Here is a 20,931-nt window from a genome sequence, read left to right as displayed (position 1 = left end):
CTCAAGTCCTGGCTTGTGACATCTCAGTCATTTGACTCATTTTAATTTTACAGTTCTGAAGCATCAGGTTGAAAATCTAGAAAGCCCTATACAGTCAGCAACCACAGCAGTATTTGCTTGCTCTCTGAGTGTGCACACCACATTTCTCTCTCAAGGGAAATAAATCTTGGAACCCTTGAAAAGTGATATTTTTAACTGCAAGATCGACTTGGCCAAAATTAATGTCTTTTGAAGGGCAATGCTGCCACATACATATCCTGTGTTTACTTGGCCCAAGAGAGTATGTGTGTGCCCAAAAACTCAGATGAAGTAGAAAGCAAATTATACTGCTTGACCTTTAACTTGGGAAGCACTCTCCCTTTTTTCTGGACTGCAAAATGGAAACCCAAGACAACACAAGCTGCAGCCAGGATGGAGTGGGATGGCTGAGAGCACCAAGAAAGGCCCATCTCCCATGCCTGGTTTGCACCAGCATGTTCTTGCACCAGACTGATGTGAGGAGTCGGTACAGGAGGGGTCTAATGCTGGCTGTACCCTAAATGTGCTGCAGTGGCATGCTCACCCTGGCAGGGAGATCCTCCTACCATGAAAGGGATTATCCTCCTTATCCCCATTTATGGCACATTTGTGGCCCACTTAGGCTGTTTGGATCTGTGGCAGTGCTTCTTTAGCTAATTCAAGCCAAAGGCTTTGCTCTATCCCCCTGTTCAGCAGTTGTTATCTGATTCCAAGCACTTTTTTGAGTTGTCTCCTGAAAGTCAAGCACAGATGCCTGAGGAAAGATCTGCAGCAGGGCACTCACTATAGGGATACACTCCAACCCTTTCTATTTGTTTCTGGACAACCAGTTGAGGCTTTGTCAGACTCTGCTGTCATGTCTCTAAACATCTGACAGAGGCAGAAATTAGCAGTTCTTTTCAGGGTGACAGCCACTCCTTCAGGCTCTTCTAGGGCACTGCTGCCAGCACATTTAGTGTTGCCTCTCATTGGGGTCTGGCATGCCTTTGCCTCTGAGGAGCCAGTGGCCACTCCAAGCAAGATACCAAGCATTGGACTGTCCTGCACTGTTCCATTCTTTGAAGTCACTGAACTGATTTCCAGGCCCATATTTATTCTGGGAGAAGTGAGGCAGATGGCTGCCAAATGAAGGTAATAGCAGTTCCCAGAAGAGGTGTAAAAACTTGCAGTGCCGCCCCCAGAGTTCAGCTTTCATTTATATTTAGAAGCTCACAAAGTCACGATTTTGTACTGCATTTCTCTGACAAGTAGCCACAGGGGTCATTTTGCCATAGATACAGATAGAGCTATAGATATATAGATACATGTGAGAGTCAATATATATATTTCTTTATGTAAGTGCTTTTTTGCATGGGACTAGATATCCAGGCTGAATTTGCAGCTCAATAGGCCTCTTAAGCATGGATGGTACTGTGCAGTCCCTGACCACTTTGCTGGTTTGCAGGCTTGGAGTATCTTGTGGCCGGACACGAGGACGTCCGAACAGGCAGACTCATTGTCAACATGAAAAGTTTTGTCCATCAGTGGAAGTCAACTCTTGGAAGAAAGGTCTTGGATATTTTGAAAAGAGACTGCAACTAGAGGTGTGCAACTGCCTAGGGCATTTCTTTATGCACAGAATGCAACAGCCTCCACAAAGAGACCTCTAGCATGAAAACTGGAATGTAAGAAAATAGTGCCAAAACATGTAGTGAGGCATTCAGAGTTGTAGGCGCTAATTTAACCCTTTCTGGCCAATATTCTTTCACTTGCCTATAGCTTCCTTGTCAGGGCCTCACCCTGAGCCCTGCTCATTGTTATGCTGAGGGAAACAAAAGGAAGAGTGGTGTATGCTTGTCTCGCTCCAGTGCAATGGTGGAACAACTCCCATGAAGCCACTGATCATCCAAGACTAAACTGCCACCCTAGAAGAGCTACTGCTGAGAAGCAAACCACTGCCAGTGCCACTGTTGTGGATCCTGAGTGACTTCCAGGGGCTCCTAGAGGATGCTGTGGGGAAGGCAATGGGTAGGTGCTGCCACCAGCGTGGCAATGAGAACCACTCTTTAGGAACACCCCCTTACAGGTTAGGACATGGCACTCATTGAAGAGAATTGGGTGCCCCTTGCTTTTAACCTGTTTGCCCTGCTGAAGGTTTCAAGGGCTAGATTCTCTGCTCATGCTGCTGAGGAGAGAGCTGCTGGAATGAATTGAATCCCTCTGCCTTGGCACAGGCATGATGTAGGGCAGAGGCCACCCACTGCATGGCTGCAGAGAAGAGCCAGCTGCAGAGGGTGCAGTGCCTCTGAGCTTTTGTCCTTGAAGTGTTAAAAAATGAACCTAGCCCTAGTGTAAATATTTCATTGTATAAAGCACTTTACTACCTGCCACTTCATGGTGCAGGAAAGTCTAATTGTGTTGGGGAAAGAAGAATTTGAAGGTGGCACATGAAAAAAACTCCATGAAACAGAAGCACTCCTGAGGACCCCCCGCAGTTGGACAGCGTTAACAGTATAAAGGGAATGGCCAGCCTGGCACTGGCCACTCAGAATATTTGAGGATGCAATCTGAAAGATAAAGTATTTGCACTGAAGTCTCAACTTCAGACCAGCACTTGGACCCCATGGGCAGGACTCCAGCAATAATTTGCAAGCAGAGTGGGGAGAAGAGACTTTGAGATAAAAATGCAATTGCCAGAGGAGAAAAACTTTGACTGCAGGAAAAGGAGTGGATGCAGAAAACAGAAAGGACTTGCATTTACATATCACAACCCAGCAATTCATGGTGGGCCTGGAGTTTATTTTATTTTTATGTTAGTATTTAAAACTGAACATTTTATTTGTTTTCTTCTGTGTTTGCAATATATACAGCCATTATACTTCCTCATTAACACCAGTATGAAATATAGCACAGTTTACTGCGGTTTTCAGCACTAAAATATATCCTTTCTGTAAAGCATCCTTAAACCACATTGCATAGAGTGTATTTTGTTCATGAGTGTGAGGGGAAAGAAGACATACAACACCAGAAAAGTCACTAGTCTACCAAACCACTCTAAGTATGTATTTTTCTTTCAAGGTCCTGTGAACACACACACGAAAAAAAAAAAAAAGACGCTATTTTGGTAATTTGTTTTTGTATCTCATGTATGTAATAAATATAATATGATTTCAACACCTTCTTCTCCTGTTACTGTTTATGCCAATGGCAGCAGGGTCTTCATGTCTGCGTGAAAGAGCACAAGCAAAGATTGCACTGGGTGAGGAGAAGCTGCCATGGGGAAAATTTTCCTCTCTGGTTGAGGGGTAAAATGCAACACATGGTAGAAAGCAAAGTGGCATAGATGTCTCACAAAAATTCCATTTCACCTCTTGTTTTGGGAAGTTTATAAGCTCTTCTCATAAGAAGGGGACTTGTACCTAATATTTTTTGAAGCTGGCCAGATCCTTGCCTCCACACAGTCTTGAAGGCTGAGCTGCAGAGCAAGTACTTATAAGAAGCAAGTCGGGGACGGCAGAAATAAGGTTTGTTCCCTACATTTGAAACTACTAAGGGGAAACAAAAGGTTGTGGAAAACAAGTGCTGTGGCAAAAGGTCTACAGAAACACTGCAGAGTGAAGTCAAGCATCAGAAATTAGTGGCCAGGGGGTCAAGACATAATCCACAGTGTGGGCAGCAGCTCCCTGGGTGGGTGGTTAATCAGTGACTGCTGCAGCACCCATCTCCCTGGTGGAGGAGAGTGCAGGGACAGACTCTCCTATGGAGGCACTCGGAGACCAAGAGCCTCCAATAGCTCTGTTTTGATTAAAACCTGTGTGTTTACCTGCTTGACACATTTTTAGCTTCCTTTTATTTTAATGCAACTAAAAATATATTTGCAATGGCTAGGTGATTCATATGACATTGTGAAAGCTGGAGGGTGTGATCCCACTGACCCAGCCAGCTCAAGCACTGTAGGAATTCAGGATGGTTTTGTCAGCAGTGCTGCTTATAGAATCTTGTCTGACTCTTGTCCTAGGCTTGGCACTGATGGCTTTATGGAGGAAAGGGGCTAACTTCTGAGGGGTAAATTTGCCCATGAGAAATTTCTGTCAGGGGATTTTGGCTGGAAGAAATGTCCCATTACCAGGAGTGGGTGAGCTGGACATCAAAGAATCACAGAATCGGTTGAGTTGGAAAAGACATCTGATATCTGATATTGAATTCAAGCTTTGATAAATTACCACCTGATCAGATAGATCATGGCACTAAGTACCATGTCTAGATATTTCTTGAACACCTCCAGGGATGGGCAGCCCATTACAGTGTTTAACATCTTACTGTGAAGGAATTCTTCCTGATATCCAACCTGAACCTCCCCTGGCACAGCTTAAGACTGTCCTCTTGTCTTGTCCTCTTTCAGGTGGTTGTAGGGAGAGGAAAGGTCTCCCCTGAGCATCCTTCTCTCCAGGCTGAACAATCCGAGCTCCCTCAGCCACTCCTCACAGGACTTGCCCTCTAGACCTTTTCTATCCTTCTTTTCATATGAGATCACAAGATGGCCAGCCAGGGCCTCCTTAGCAAGAAAAGCTTCTTTGGACACTAAGTCTTTGCAGCTCAGTGAGTAAATGAAAGCAGCCTGCCTGGTTTATCTGTTTACTCCCCTCTGTCGTGTGTATGAGAAGAGGATGTCTGAAGAGTAGATGTGTTGCTTGATGATTCCTAGAGTAGCAATGCCTTTACCAGTCCTTCTGTGTGACAAAAATCAATGGCAGAACAGCACTCACAGAAAGGGCTTTTCTTCCAGAACTGCCCCCCTGAGGCCAGGCTGCCCTTTCTGGATTGTGTTGCTTCTGTCAAGAGATGAGTGCTGGATTTTCAGGAACCAAAGATGGCAATTGCCACAGCTCTCCTTAGAGCATCCTCATGCCGGCCTTATCCCCCACCTGCACCTAAAGAACAAGTACCTCCCTGCTGCTGAAGTAAGCATGGTGGAGTCTTCATTTTCCAAGGCTGGAGACCAGATGTAAGCAGTGGCCAGGGATCAGTGATGGGGGCTGGGGCTGCCTGCTCCTGATTGTCTGTCAGCACTGCAGGAGGGAGTGGTGTTGGTAACCTGGGCTTGGCTGGAAGAGGTAAGGCAGGTGTGTTGGAACCAGCTGCCACCACAGCACTGACCCTGGCTATCCACAGCAATATCCATAGCCCCTCCAGAACAGCAGCATCTGACCCAAACCTGTACTCCTCCAAGGCACTCACAGGACACCTCTTTCACTCCTTCTGGTGGACATGAGCACTCCACTCTCTGGCACATGAGCTCTCAGCGGGTGCTTTGGCACAGAGAAGGGAACACCTGGCTCCAGCTAGTTTTCAATGCCTCCTTGCACTCACTCTCCAAGGCAAATCCTGTGCCAAAAGTATTGTCAGGAATAGCCACTAAACCCCTGTGGCTTTCTCCACTGTCCTCTGCCACCACTGCTATCTGTGGAAGAAAGCAGAATAAGCCACACAGATCTGTCCATTAGTTTTCCCTAACCTGAAGTTGGGTTCTTGGAGGAGGATGTACTCAGAGCCACCCCACATCCTCCCTGAGAGGTGGCCTTACACCAGTACGTGGAAGCAGGGTGAGTGTCCCCAGCTGTGCAGGGCCTTTGTGATGGGTACCTCTGCCCAGCCCACTCATCAGGAAGCAGGAGGTGATTAGATGAAGCATCTGCTTTCATTCAGTTAAAGACTATTTTTCTCTTTGGATCACATCAACAGACACTAACCATGCCTACAGGCTCTGCATGCAAGGAGGGTCAGCAGAGAAGCCACCTGCAGGCCCAGCCACATCCATCCCTGCAGCAGCAGCTGGCCAAGGGTCCCCAGCAGCATGGGCCCCTCCCCTAGGAAATGCTACTGATGGGAGCCTCCTCATCCCAGACCAAGCCCTGCCCTCCTGCCATGGTGAGAGGCTGGAGAGGACTCAGGGTTGTGCTGCCTTCATGTGTACAGGGCCACCCAGTCAGTGATTGCTTGCCCCTGAGGAATGCAATCTTCCAGTTACAGTGGAAAATTACAGAAATGTTTAATATAGTTGCTCCAGCAGGCTAAATCTTCTGGGATATGACCATGTCGCTGAAAATGACTGAACATCTGGGACTATAGGCCTGCCTAAATGGAAATCTGGACTGGTATGGGTAAACATAACAATTCAGGAACAAATAGCTGCAGTGTATTTTTTTTAATCTTTATTTTTAGTTATCGTATTGACTTCAATATCAACACAGGATAGAATAAACATCTCAAAAATGTCCGGTGGCTGCTGCCTCAGCATCCACAGGAGCTCTCTCTCTGATAAGGCTGGAGGGGATCAGCTGTCTGTGGGCCTTCTGGGCTGATGTGTTGATTTTTTGATGATGGTGTTTCCAAAGCATGCTCTTACCCAGGGGTCATAGTTTCTTGCTGCTCTTTTCCCACAGTTCAGCACAGAAACTTCATGAATGCCTTGTATTGCTTCAAGGGAAGGCAGTGATGCCTCAGCAAGGCTCAAAGTCTGGGAAATACACTATATATGGGAAACTTGTAGGCATATTGAAAATGTTAGCATGGCCAAGAGGCCAAAGTGCTGCAGCAGGCATTGGGAGAGCCACTCTCTGTGTCTAGCTCATCTCCTCACTTCTCCATCATTCTTATGTGTCCTTTGAGCAAAAATAATGCTGGGTTGCTTGAACATGTGGAGTATCACTGGTGTGATGCACTCATGAGTACACTTAAGCCCAACCAAATCCTGTTGCCCAGAAAAATGTCATCATGCCCAAGCTTTGTTACAATGCCATATGCAGTTCTCCAAGTATCTCCAAATATCTCGAAGTACTACCTGGACACTTTTCTCACACTTGCATCTGGACCTCAAACATTTAAGAAGTCTCTGTGTGGTCAAATCTGTGGCATAATCTCTGCTTGGGCTTTACCTGAGTAAGACCTGTAGGAGATCAGAAAACATTATTTCATATACACAAAAAGGAGAGATTCACCTCGCCTAAAGTGAGGTACCAGTGGCAGATGGTGGTTGAGATAGGATTCCCCAGTCCCTCCAGGGCTGCAGAAAAGACTGAGGAGTACCCTGAGGGGTCATTACAGCTGCCCACTGCCCTACAGGGGCAGGTGAGGGGGCAGAAAGATGCACAGGTACTTGTGCAGCTTGAGGAGCATCAGCAAGATGCCTTGGCATATAAGCAGGGGATTAAACTAATGCTTAAGGGAAGTTAAATAGAACAGAGGTCCAAGCAGGGGCACTGTCACCTCTGCAGCTGTGGGCACATACAGTGACAAGGGACCCCAGCCACAGGAGACAAGGAAGCTTCAGCATTTACCCTTTGCTGGGTATGGCTGCCTGGACCTGATCAGCCTCTTGCCCTAGAGAGCTACAAGAAGAGGCCATTCCTTGACTGCAGATCAGGTCCTCAAAGGGACTCCCAGAGCTGCTGTTGTGGCTGGAACAGGGAGGCCGAATCAAGGGAGTCTGAACCTGGTCATGGCAACACATGCAGCCTGCAGTTGCCTAAGAGGGTTGAAAATGCTCATGTGGAGCTGTGTGTGCAAAATAAACGTGCCCAGAGCCACTCTGCAATGTAAGCAACCCATGTCTCTGCCACACACATTTTGGGAGGGATGCTGCTGGGGGGTCAGGAGGGGGTGGAGTGGTGCAGGACTGTGAGCAAGAGCAAAGCTGACAACTCTGTGTTACAGATTCTCACCTTGCAGTGCCCGGAGAAGTTCCAGAAAACTGTGTCATTTATTCCCGTGTCAGTACCTCCGCAGAAGCAGCACATCCTGCCCCGTGACTTGGCCCTGGCTGCAGCCAACATCTACAAAGGCAGGAGGAAAAAAACAACAACAAGAAAACAGAAGCCAAGTTATGCAGCAGAGGGGGAATAGAAATATTTCCCTGGTCGCGGCGGGTGACCGGCAGAAACCCCGAAAGGCACAGCAAATACAATGCCCCGCGGCCCGGACAAGCAGCCCGGCCTCGGGGCCCCGAGGAGCGGCCCCGGCGGCGGCGCTGCAGGGACCGGACAGCGGCGGTGCCGCGGGACGCGCCGGCGCTCCCAGCCCTGCCGGGGACATAAACAGGACGCCCCACCTCTTGCAGATAGCCATCAGCTGGACAAGGCAGAAGAGGGAAGAGGCCCGGGCCCCGCTGCGCCCCGGTCACCTCTGAAATGACAAAGCATTGTTGGAAACGACAAAATACAAGCGGCGCTGCAAAGAGCTGCCACCCCGAAAGAGGAGGACACGACCCGTGCGGCTTCTGCCGCAGCCTGCCATGGGGTCTGCTCCCTCGCCTGCGCTCCGTGCTGGTGGCTATTCAACACACTAAAAGCAGCAGCAGCGGAATTCTTCTGAGCAAAACTCTTACAATTGCATAATGGCAACTGAGCATCAGTAGGTGGGTTGCCTAAAGCCTGAAGGAAACCACGAGAATTTTTTTCCACCCATAGCACTATTATGAAGCTGACAAGGTCCTGCTCTCTGCAATTCCTATTAATTTTACTGCCTGAACTTCAAGATTTATTACAGCTTTGTCTGACATTCATGGGGCAGACAGGTATTGTTACATGCCGACGTAACCCAGGTAGCAGCCACAGGTTGTTCTCCACAAATGACTGCACTCCAGAGAGCTTTGGAAAACTCCCTGCTTTTGTACAGGGAAATACTAAGTAAATGAGAATCACTTTAAATTCCAGTCTCCCTTTCCACCCTCAGGGAAACACAACACATGCCAGAGAACAGAAATCACCACTCATCCCGTATTCAAACAACAGGCAAGCTTAAATCCTTAGAAATCCTTGAATACCCAGCAGATGATGACATACACTGAGGCTATACTATACCTGTCATTTAAACCTTCTGTGACTTGAAAAAATCAAATACAGTGCAGTTATATTAGCCAGGGGCAAAGGAGGAGTCACCAGCTGGCATCCTCATTCTTTTCCTTTGAGGACTCCGATTTCTCTAGCAGAGTCTTTTTTTATCCTCTATGTAACATCCAAAATAGAGAGAAATCAAAAAGAACTAAAATAGCAACAGTACAAGAAAAAACACCATCAGGAGTTCCTGTTCACAAGGCTACCCTGGCATTAATCTGGGGCTGTTGACATATTTAGTAGTCATCCGGTCTCTGCCAGCTGGATGCCAGCTTCAAACTTGAACTCACAACCGTGATAACTTCTTGCTTCATGTTACAATTCATGCACTGTTATTTTTCCTGCAGTGTCTCAGCAGCGCAGTTTGTTCTGAGGAGTAGCTTATCTGAAGGCATCCTGAAAAATAGACGTACATGGGTAATCTCCAAGCTTCCCCCATCTGGGGAAGCAAGGATTTTGCTTCCACGTTATGTTAAGGAATGCAATTTTCTCCCTGCCACTCACTGATTAAACCTGATTTTAATAATAAACCATAAAGATTACTGACTCATCCTTTCTGTTACTGTTAAGGAAGTGGTCAATTATATTAAGCATCAAAAAACTCAAAAAAAATGAGATTCCTGTTAAGGGATCCACTTTTCTGCCCTTTATAAACTGAGAAACAACCTTCAGGTATCAGTTCCCAGCCAATACAACATTTGCATGTGTTATAATTAGATATTCATTTTGTTCCTGCTCAAGTTTGCAGTTACGGTACTTTCCACTGCATGCCCACTTGAGCTGTGGGACTTGGCCAATGATTCTGACCTTTTCTCATCAATGAAACACAAGTTATTTTTGAGAGAGCTGGTGCCTCCACATTTTTTTTTTTTTTCTTTGATGCTGCTATGCATCCATGATAACTTTATTAAGCAGAGAGGGAAATAATAACAGTGATCTATTGTAGCATATAGTAGGAAGGTTTGGGATTTTTTTTTTAATGAAAATAGTACACAATAAAATCCATTTTGACTTTGTATCACATCATGTGACAAGAGACTGAACAAACAGAGATAGCTACTGTCCTGAGCAAACAGACACAAAATAACACAGTTAATAAAGTTTTTCCTTGACTTCGTCTCCCTCGCATTCACAGCCTTGGAGCCCTTCAGTATCTTTAGCAGCTGATACGCTGCCCGCTGTGCTCACTCAGCGTGACAGTGAATTCCAGATCCCTGTGCCATGCTGTCCCTCCAACCCTCGCTGCCCTGGGAGGGTCCTTCTGGCACTGGTTTCTGTCACATCCTTCATGCAGGAGCAGCACAGGGGGACCTTAGGGTTGCTTTTCTCCCACATTCAGATCACTTTAGCACACATTTTGGGGAACCCTTGTTGTGAGCAGCAGCTGTGCTGGGGGAACATCCCTGCAGGGTGCAGGGGCTGATGGCTGCCGTGGTTCTTGAGTGCAAGAGCAGTACTGGTGCTCAGGTTGAGCACAGGGAGCTTCTCCAAACAAGAAACTGCATGAAACAGAGACAAGAAAGGAAATGAAGTGACAATAATGTCCAAATGGAACTGAGATGGCTGCTTCAGGCAGAAATGTCCCCACTATGCATGAGTACTATGCATGGGCACTGTAAGCTTCTACGAAGAGAGCATCCAAAACTCTGCTTTTACAAAGAGAAATAGCAAACATTAGTTGTTGGCAAGGAAGAATCTGTACAAAGACATAACCTGGAAGTGGGCAAAAAAGACAACCACTCAAAATAATAATCACCTCAAATAACCTATCAAGAGCTAGTACTCAAGAACTTGAAAGAGCTGAATATCTGTAAGGCTTATTTTGTTCTCCAATACAAATCATCCAGACACATTACAAAACACTGAAATCTTGCAGTTCATGTTTAGTAAGCACTTTCATTAGCAGGTATGGGGATGCATGTTGGGGGATCTCTGAGCAGCAATCTTAGCTCATGTGCTCAAAGATTTGCCTCTTTTCAGCTGTACCTCTTGGTTTAGTAAAAAATGTCACTACTTAATGAGTACCTTCTTTCACCTCTTCCCTTAGAATCGAGGACACAAGGCTGATTTGAGAAGGGCAACAAGGCTGGTGAGGGGCTTGGAACACAAGCCCTATGAGGAATGGCTGAGGGAGCTGGGGTTGTTTAGCCTGGAGTAAAGGAGACTCAGAGGAGACTTTATCACTCTCTACAACTCTGTGAAAGGTGGTTGCAGCCAGGTGGGGTTTGGTCTCTTTCACCAGGGAGCAGCTGACAGAACCAGAGGACGCAGTCTTAAACTGCACCAAGGGAAATACAGGTTGGATATTAGGAAAAAGTTTTTTACAGAAAGGGTGATAAAGTACAAATGTTCTGCCCAGGGAGATGGCAGAGTCACCACCCCTGGATGTGTTTAAAAAAAGACTGGACATGGCACTTGGTGCCATGGTCTAGTTAAGGTGTTAGGGCTGGGTTGCACTCGATGATCTTGAATGTCTCTTGCAACTTAATGATTCTGTGTGACAGCACCCCAAACCTCAGCTCCTTAAAGGCAGACAGGTTTCTGCCCCCACCAACACCAGACCCCACTTGGGCCAGGGGCTGGCTGCTGCCCACAGCCAGCCAGGCGCCAGCTGAGAGCAATGTCCGCACTGGGAATGGCTCCTGGCTGGCACCTCGCCGGCCTTGCTCTGGGCAGCCAAGGGCAGAGCTCAGTTCCTGGGGTTGATTGCTGCACTGAAGGTCTGCAGGGCAAATTGCACCACGCTACCTGGCACTCTGCGGGAGGCATGGATGTGCAGCCATGGGCCTGCAATTTACATTTAAAGAATTAATAAAAATTCCAGGCTAGAGAGCTTCTGTGGAGTTTATAACCTTGACATTTTTTTATCACCCCCTGCCTTGTTTCTTTTTCCCTTTTTAACCAATCCAACCCTTACAAATTAGTATTTGAAAGTATGTAATTAGCAAGCTGCTTCTGCAGCTATGCAGTTCTCCTGCCACCCAGTTTCCCAATGGGGGGAAATCAACAATAAAGAACAAAGAAAAGAATTTGCTGCCTCATATTAATGACTGCTGTTTGAGGACATCATTTGTATTTTAAATGAATAGCTTGCTGAGGACAAAAAGGTCAGAACTGCATTTTACGGTAGCGATAGAATAGCAGGAGGACAGAAGAAAGGCGAAAGCTGTGAGCAGACAGGCGGAACAACACGGTTCTGCTTGCTGGAGAGGCTGGGATCAGCGCCCGGCCACGCTGAGGCCACGCGTTCAGGAGTCAAAATATGGGCACGGTCCTGCAAGGTGATGAGGACAGTGGTGGGAAAGAACACACATCCCAGGCAGCTCAGCGAGGTCTGAGGATACAGCATGTTTCAGACATAGAGCTTAGCCCAATGATCCCTCTCCAAAATCCTTCCCTTCCGCAAAGCCATATGGATTTATCTCCTCGCAAAAGGAATTTTTCTCATTAACTCTGAGGCCCTGATTTTGTACTGTGCTTCAAGATGCTGCCTATGGATACACAAGACCCTGCCAACATTCAGCAAGGAAACCTGTGCCTTTGTGTTTAGTGCAGCTACCTGGGAATGTGTCCTTTGGTACCTTAACATCCTCAAATTGCCTGAAGTTAAATCTAAACTGAGGAACCCAAATGAAATCTGATGTTGATTCAAGTATCCTGCAGAACTCCAGCCCTTATTCATAGGTATTGATCAGCACCTTCCTGAGAACTGAGCCTGCTGGCTCTCTGAAGCTTCAGGAAAAGGTGAGCCAGTATGGGACTATTTTAATTAATGATATGCAATCAGAATTAAATAGTCACACCCCAACTGATGACAAAGCCAGACAGAGAGAAACAAAAAGTCACCCAGGGAACCCTGAGATGGACATTCCACTGGGGTATTACCTGAGCAGCCAACTTATAGCCAACTTCTGCAAAGTTGTTGAGAGCAGTAAGAAGCTTCTCCAAGCACAAGGGCTTGTGCCACTAACCTTTCCTGGTGTGAAGGAGCCCACGGTCCCACTGGGCCACAGGGACTAATGGGACCCCTGCAGGCTATGTCTGGGATGTAGGGCTCCTTGCCAGACCCCTGGGTGAGAGGTGCCACACATGGCACCCATAGGACACCTAACTTTCCTTTGCCCAGGAACATCCCCAGCCACCGGGGCAGCCTCCCCTGCTGCTTTGAACTGTGGCACTGTGGCTGTGCAGCTCTAGCAAGGACCTAACAGCAAAATCATGTTGGTACACAGTCAGAGAGAGGGCAAAATCTGGTGCCTTGCCTCCACCATCCCTTATGTCAAGAGGTTTTATTCCTGTGCCCTCTTCTCCTCCTTGGGGTCATTCCTTTTGCTCCCATCACTTCCTGCTCAGTGCACATCTCCTGTCTGCTTTAGCAGGAGCCCACAGTGACCAGAATGGTCCTGGAGTGTTTGCACCCATTTGGGGCCTTCCTCAAAGGAAAGATGGACTTCTTGCCTCAGTCTCACGGCAGCTCTGACTCCAGAGCAAAGCTTTTGAGGAAAAAGTAGGGTGTGTTACAGCTGAGTGACTGCTGAGCTCTCTTATTGACTATAATAGAAGAGTGAATAACTTTTCATTAAGTTCATGTTTCTGGCAGTGTAACAAGCCCTTACCTGCAATCGTGTGTGAAGCACAAATGGCCTAAAGGCATCACACCTGAAGGAAAAATTCCAGGCCCTTCAATAGTGTATTAACATTTTTAGCATACATTCAAAATGTTTAGTGCAGTAGGAAAAACATGTGTTCTGGTCTCTGGTGCCTTGGTAGTCCCTGAGAAACAAGAAGGAAGGCTGCAGCTTTCCAGCAGTGACTTCCCAGCACGAATCCTCCTTTTAAATATTAAAGCCAGGAAAGAAATCAGAAAATTAGCTAGAAAGCAATGATGGCTGCACAAAGAAATGCACTTTTTGAACCAGAGTAGTTAGGAATGCGTTCCTGGAAAGAGTGACTGTAAATCTGTGAGCCAGATAAAACTGATCCTCTACCCCACTAACTCCCCTACCCATGATTCTCCTACAGCAGCTCAAAGATGCCTGAGAATCACTCTTGGCCTTTCTCCAGGTACTTTGGCTATGAAAAGAAACAGATAAAAACAGTATATCTTTAAATAGGTGTTCCCATGATGCAGGTTAGTCCTTATGTTGATTAGAGCTCACAAAAAACCCCACTCCAGGGGTGTGGGAAAAGGTGTTATTTCAGGACTCATCCCCAGTAAGATTGACAGGCTATTATTAATTGAGTATTTATGTCTGTTATGGAGTTGGAGAGAAAGAGGTGCTGGTGTTGGACACGATGCAGAAGCAGCAAAGGCTTTACTGATGTCCTCCCACAATGGCACCCAAGGCACTGCACAGAGCCCTGGTTCAAGAATCCATAGTGACAGTGGCTGAGCATGACTGGGGCACATTGCTCTGGACTTCTGCATGGCACCAAAGGCACCTCCAAGAGAAGATAAAAGCTGCTGTCACAGTTTCATCAGAATTTGCTGAATGACCCCAGGTGCTGGGAGGGGCTGGTGAGAGCTGGCCATGACCCTAGGGCAGGGTTTCCACGCTTTCTCCAGGTTTCCACAGCACTTCCACCTCCTGGAGAGTCCCTGAGAATAGCTGGCACCCTGGCAAGCAGCACTCCTCCCTCAGTTTTGCCACAGGCTTCTGGAGGCAAAGAAGCTATTTTGGCCTTGAGTTCTAATTTTTCTTATCTTAAAAACCCACTTTGTTTCTGGCTAACAGGTATCAATAGGAAAAAGGTGCATGGATACAGGAAAACAACTTCAGAGATGCACCTTGCAAAGATGATTCAGGTTTTTGCCATTTTTCAGTGCTTGTACCAAGGTTTCACCAACCTACAGCCCAAAAGTCTGCCTGGAAATATTCCACATAAACTGTACCAAAGTTCAGCAAAACAAATTTTCCTGGCACAAGGAAGAGACTAGGAGCAGGAATTCTTAAAAAATGCCAATGATGTCAAACTATTTTTCCCTTAGCTGGGAGATCATTCTGCTTGAAAGAGAACAGGCAGGAAGATGATGGAGAATTTTTATAGCAGTCCCTGAGCCAGAGAACATGAGCAAATTTTGTTCTGTTTGGGATGGCTTAGAGAACACTTTCAGCCCTTTTGTGTGGATGCGTTTTCCAGTTAGTGGAGGGAACATAGCAATATTACTGGCCTCTGTTTGCACTGGCAGCCTCTGTACTTCCACGGAGATGGAGACACAGAATTTGCATCCATTTCCCTTCACATTGCATTAATGTGAATGAAACACATTCGCAGTATGTAAATAAAGGACTTAGCACAGCAGCCCTGCTTGCATGAATAAGTCTTTTAAGCTCCTCTGCCCTTTCTGCCCCATGGCTGCATAGATAAATAAAGGAAAGGCCTTATTATATTTGTGATGGCTAAAATTAAGAGTCTGTGCTAAACAAAGTAAACTAAGCCTTCTCACTTGTCCCCTATCACTTGCTTGCTGCTCCTTAAATCCCTTTGCTTACGTTCTGTTAACTTGGTGGGAGAACATTATTCTGGGAGAGTGTTAAAGCTGGAGGTGTGGTTGTGTGCTGACAATGGTGAGGTCTTTGCCAGATACGAGGCCCAAAGGGCCACAGCTGATGGGCTGCATCCCCCATGTTCATATAAATAGTGAGTGCCTTATCCACATTATTTTTATAGTTACTGAGATGCTGTTAAAAGGGAGAGAGAATCTATGACAAATTTTCAGACTTGAAAGCCCATCTGGTTTGAACATGGTCAGTTGGGATATAATTGTCTGGGGGGTAATCTGGAAGAGGATGAGCTAGCCACCTCTTGTGAATTATGTATCCATCCATTCATAAGAGCATGCATCCATCCAGGTGACCTGTTTTTTGGAAACAAAAAAAGAAAGGAGATGGTGAGGAAAGACTATTCCACCCAACACTGCATCTCACATGCTGCAAAGCACAATTTTGCCCCTCACATGTGCCTCCATTCCCGTCAAGGTATCATCCCAGTCTTGTCCACAGCCAACTGGAGCACTATATTGTGCACCTCCACTTTTCCCAGAGCCCTTCCAAGCTCCTACAGCCACAGCAGAACTTTCCTTCTCTCTAGATGTCCCCACTTCTCTTCCTTCATGTCCTGGCTATCACTCACCCCTCTCCTCCAAGCCTCCTTAGCCCTCCTGGCCTCTCTCCCAGTCCTGCTCCCCAGGTGTTTGGGGAACATGGCAGTTGTCCCCTCACTCCTTTGTTCTCCCATAACACTGTTCCTGCCGCAGCTGGTGGAGTCACCCGGTTCATCCCTTGGTGAGCTCATGGATCCTGTGTGAGTAGGTGAAATCCCAGGCCATGGCACCATGCATCTTCCAGGAGTTCCACAAGACCATGGTCCCACCTGAATGGAGTAAAAGTTTCTAGGGGACACAGAAAGTCCCAAATTGTTAACATTTACAGACATGAGAGACCTTTCCTATCACTTGCCCTGACCTCTCCACCACAGCCTTACTCCTTTGTGTTATGACAGTCCTCTCCTCAGGAAGGGATGTTGCTTTCTGTTAAGGAGTGGGGGAAATTACAGGGTCTGTACCTCCAACCCTGTGCCTTTAGTCACCTGTTAAAGGAGTAAAAACAAAAATTAGAGGCTGAAGGTCACAACAAAAATGTGCTGGAAATAGGTAGGATGAACACCTTCAGCATCCTTCAGAAATCCTCTGAGAAACATGTATCTTCTCTGAGATCCTTCAAATGTTACTCTTCAAAAAGAGAAACCTAACAACTAAAACAAGCTCTTGGTGTTTTCTGCAGAAGGCAGGTGCTGCCCCTGGGTAGCAATCAGCATCTCTCCTTACTCCTGGTGCCTTTCAGCTTACTGCCTGCTCCCAGCAAATCCTCCCACCTGGCAAAACTTTGGGTTTGCAGACTCAGAGCAACTACCATTTACTGCTCACACCTGGCTCATATCATATTCCTCCTTGCAGAAATAGTCCTGTAGCCACAAGCTTTGCTGTGTCTTCAAGGTGCTCAGGTCCCCATCAGACCAGGGTGTGCAGCACAAAAGAAAATTCACTTCATTCTTTATCATTCCAGTAATTCCTCAGGGAAAGAGAGCCATCTCAATGTGTGGGCAGCCAAAGAGCCAGCACTAGGACTGGCTGAAAGGACTTCATCTTTTCCACGCTTGCTGTCCTTGCAGTAGAAATATGCCTGCTGTGCTAATGGGATTAAAAAGATGGGTACCCAGGCACTAAGAATTAAGAGAATTTGAGTTCAAAATACCATTGAGTTTTCTTTTGAAATGGCCATGAAAACTCACAAATTATTAGCATATAGACATCATAATTTCCACATTAGTAAACACAAAAATGGACTTGGCACTTTTTCTTAAACAAAAATGTTATGACTGTAGTGGAGTTTATTTGTAGGCCAAGGCATTATGGTAAAAAACCAGAAACTTTTAGGGTAGACAGTTATCTGCCATAATAATTCTGTCTTTACTCATTTATAAACATCAGTAAATGCGTGCTGCAGACACCAATATTGGGAAGTGTCGGGTACAGTGGCGTCTTTGTGAATGAATCGTCTTTCTCTGAGAACTAGACCGCCGATAATTAATTATCTCAATGTCTTTGATCTATTTACTTTGCACATATTTCATCTGTTTTGGTTTGTTACTTGCATTTCAATGACCTCTCACATTACGGAGCAATTCCTTCTGTTGGGAAAATTGCCTTTCCCTTTCCCATGGGAGCACAGCAGTGGACTAACTGCTTCTCAGAGATGACAGGTCCATTTTTTACTTCTGTGAGGATGACTGCACTAATTTAAGGAATCTGCCCATATACAGCAGAGGAGTTCACTTTGCTCCTATGAAGCTTATGTGTGCATTTATATCAAACTGCAAACTCTCTTTGGACTGTGAAGCTCTCTTTGGACTGTGAAGCTGTTTGCATGTTCTCTCAGTTTAAAAGTTTAAATGTGAACAGAAATAGCAAAGGATCACTTTCATTAAAGATCTGCCTCCTACTCATAAAAAACAAGATCATCTCTATTTCTAACTACTAGTTAAACATTTAGTTGTATTTAACACAGTAATTACAGTGAGAGGGGGTGTGTATTGATTTACTGTAGATTTTCCCAGGAACAGTTTTATTAAGTAATACATGTTGTAAACTTGAGTTTAAAAAATAGCTTGCTTGCTTCCTTTCTTAGAACATCCATGAAATTCATGTGGGATTTTTTTCAGATTATTGGGATTGGATCATCTTGGGGAGTTTCCAATTCCTTCCTCCTGTTATTTCTGACAATCTGGTGTTTTACTTTTAACAATTTATGCCATGCATTATATGCTATAGTAAAAGCAGACTTGAGGAGGGACTAGCAAATATTTTATATAATTTTTGTTTCTACTCTTAAAAAGCAACATAGAAAAATGCACAGCAAACAACTTTAACTGGAAGTACTGAAATAAAATCAGAGTTAATTTTGCATCTGAAAGCTATGGCTGATTCCAGTTGTAGTTTGCTGTAACCTTGTCCATTCCCATGCAAACCAATACTTCATTTCAGAAAAAATTAGTTCTTGGTTGATCTATACTGGACAGATTGAGCTCAAGACAAGAACAGTGCATTACCAGAAGACAAGTTGTGTCACCTCATCACTGCAGGAGAGGGACACCTGGGCTCTGCCAAGGACACTGGAGTGCAATTCACACCCTGTGCCTGAAGGCCAGGGATTCAATCTCCCACCTTTGAATGCTGCTGTGGTTTGAATGTAGCCTGCTTCTGTGCTCCAGCATCAGACTGCCACCAGCCCTCTCTGGTGTTTGCCTCCCTTCATGGTTTTTCTTGCAGGAAGGGCCAAATTTGATTGGTTTTGCCTTGCAGGGTGATACTAGGGCATAAACAACATTTGCTCTCTTTTAGTTTTTTATTGACTGAACAGCTGCCCTTGAGCTGCACCATGAAGCAAATTAATTTGTCTGAGCTAACAAAGTGTAAAATGTATTGGACAAAGAGCGCAGCAAAAGGATGTTTTAACAAAAGATGTTTTGCACTTGCTTTGAGCTACTATGATGCCCAGGAAGAGGAAGGAAGAAGAGGTGGCATCCCACTAGCTCTCCCAGTTCTGGACCTGAGGTGCTTCCAGCCAGACTTTGGTTTGTCCTAGCTGCCACTGCTCCACTAGTCCCTCGGCAGTACCTTGAAGAGGCAGCAGCCACTGCACTTCTAATCCTCTTTTCCTCCACTTTTTGTGCCAGGGAGTGGGCAACAACAGCAACCAAGGGCTGGAATGCCAGTGCATTATATATCTGACATGGAAGAGCAGTGTTGGCAGCATTTTAAGGCACTCTGCAAGAGGCAGTCTTTGAAAAACACTGTGGGAAGTATCCTGCCTCCATTCTTCAGGGGCTTATGCTTAGGGGACACAAGTGCCTTGCCCAGAACCACAGAAAGATAAGCTGGGACTTAAAGAGGATGAGATTTTGTCTTCCAGACCCCAGCAATCAGACTAGCAGCAGGCAACCTTTCGAAGTCCTGTACCATGCTGGCATTTTCAACACTAGAGATTATGTGCACTGGAAGAAACTCAGCAGGAGCTAGAAGGGCCATGTCTGCCAGTCTCCTTTTGGCAGAAACCAGCCTTCTCAACAGCAAGACCTCAGAGCCCCTTATAAACACTTCTCTAAAGATGCCATAGTGTCCCATCCCTGTCTTGCAGTTACTCTGCTCTTTCACCATGAGCATGTGCTGCCATGTTTTATTATCCACATTAGACCACATCATTTTTCCACTGAAAGGAAAATTAAAATTCAAAACCCGTGTTCCTAGTAGGAGAACACAGCTGTTCAAAGAGGAAATCTCATCCCCCTGACTCCCAAGTTCAGGACTCAGACAACATTTTATGTCTCTTCCAGGAAAACAGAAATTTGTGTCTACTGCAAATGCTTCCTTTCACATTCATTTCATATCACCAGTTGCAAAAATCCTTTTTAAAGTTTAATCTAAGACTTCGGAATGAGACAAGTCATTAATTCCTATCAATCATCCTTTTTTTTTTTTTTTTTTTTTTTTTTTTTTTTTTTTAGGGAGAAAAACTCAGGTCCTTGCAAGGTTACTTGCTTCTGTGGTTATCTCAGACTGCCCTCTTATGGCAAAATTTTAAACTGTAAGTTTTCTTAGGCTTTTCAAAGGTCTTGCAAGTTCAGTTGCTGAAAAGTCTAGTCTTAAAAATTACTGAACAATGAGAGAGAAGAAGCCATGGTTGCCTGATTAATTTCTGTCCCACACAGTGACTGTCACCAAGTCATCCTGCCAGTCCCAAACACTGCCAATCCCCCGATCAGCATTTTGGCCACACCTGGTACCCTTGCCTCCTCCTCTGGCAGAAGTATGCCCAGGTGGTTTGCTGGAAATTTTCTATCACACTTGTTCTTTTCACACACATACACATACATTAGACATGAAAGTGTGTCTTTCATGCAGGATGAAGGCTCTCAGTGGTCTCCAAATCCCTACAAACCGGAGGATTTTCTCAAATGCAGGGTCAGCTGTGACAAGGCTTTGCTGAAGCCATAGCTGAGCTCTGCTATGCTGCAGACAGCTCCAGAAAATCAGGACAGCAGAATTACTGGCCACCAAAGTGATCCTAAAGGCCATCTCAGGTGGCTGGGGACGAATGCGTGAATGTGGCAGAGCTCTGCACGGCTGGAAATGAGCAAGCAGGCAGGGTAATCTGCAGCTCTTCGATGCTGCTCCAACCATTTTGCTCCTCCACAGGGAACTCATCTTGCCACACACACGGTGGCCTCATCTGCGAGTGAAGAGAGACACACGCAAAGGAATTTCTTGCCATTTTAGAGCAAGGGTGGAGAGGTGTGGGAACCCCAGGCTTGCTCTGGGGTCCCATGTGGTGGTGAAATTTCTCCTCCAACCCGTGCTTCGAAAGAAAAACTGTGCAGGCTCTTGCTGTTCGGTCTCAAGGCAGTTTATTGTTAGTTATCTAAAATATTGTCTTCTCGGGCTGCGGCTGCTTGGTCAGCGGCCTGGGTAGAGGCTCACACACAC

At 45.9% G+C, this 20,931-nt stretch overlaps 1 protein-coding gene and 2 long non-coding RNA genes across 5 annotated transcripts in view; 1 reads left to right on the top strand and 2 right to left on the bottom strand.

Moving 5' to 3' along the window:
- NTN4 (netrin 4) overlaps positions 1-3,172 on the top strand; it is a 47,609-nt gene extending 44,437 nt beyond the window's left edge. For both annotated transcript variants that reach the window (XM_021527964.4, XM_085569768.1), the window contains exon 10: positions 1,463-3,172. In XM_021527964.4, coding sequence (XP_021383639.3) covers positions 1,463-1,599 — 137 coding nt within the window. In that variant the 3' untranslated portion in view covers positions 1,600-3,172. The remainder of the gene's footprint in view (positions 1-1,462) is intronic.
- Positions 3,173-6,187: 3,015 nt separating this feature from the next.
- On the bottom strand, positions 6,188-8,030 carry LOC110469386 (uncharacterized). The gene is made up of 2 exons (XR_002465234.3): positions 7,719-8,030; positions 6,188-6,943 (listed from the first exon to the last, which is right to left on the bottom strand). It is a non-coding gene; the product is annotated as an uncharacterized LOC110469386 (long non-coding RNA).
- A 4,754-nt stretch (positions 8,031-12,784) lies between these two features.
- Positions 12,785-20,465, bottom strand: LOC146763494 (uncharacterized). Of its 2 annotated transcripts, XR_014952209.1 has the most exons (4): positions 16,556-20,464; positions 16,374-16,478; positions 16,023-16,281; positions 12,785-15,747 (listed from the first exon to the last, which is right to left on the bottom strand). It is a non-coding gene; the product is annotated as an uncharacterized LOC146763494 (long non-coding RNA). The 2 variants fall into 2 exon arrangements; XR_014952208.1 differs by having other exon boundaries at positions 16,023-16,478; positions 16,556-20,465.
- Positions 20,466-20,931: the final 466 nt, after the last annotated feature.

Source organism: Lonchura striata, chromosome 1A (assembly GCF_050655825.1).
Source record: "Lonchura striata isolate lonStrDom1 chromosome 1A, ASM5065582v1, whole genome shotgun sequence".
Classification (NCBI taxonomy): Eukaryota; Metazoa; Chordata; class Aves; order Passeriformes; family Estrildidae; genus Lonchura; species Lonchura striata.
Note: the sequence above shows the minus strand (reverse complement) of the source record. Positions and strands in the feature narration are given on the sequence as shown.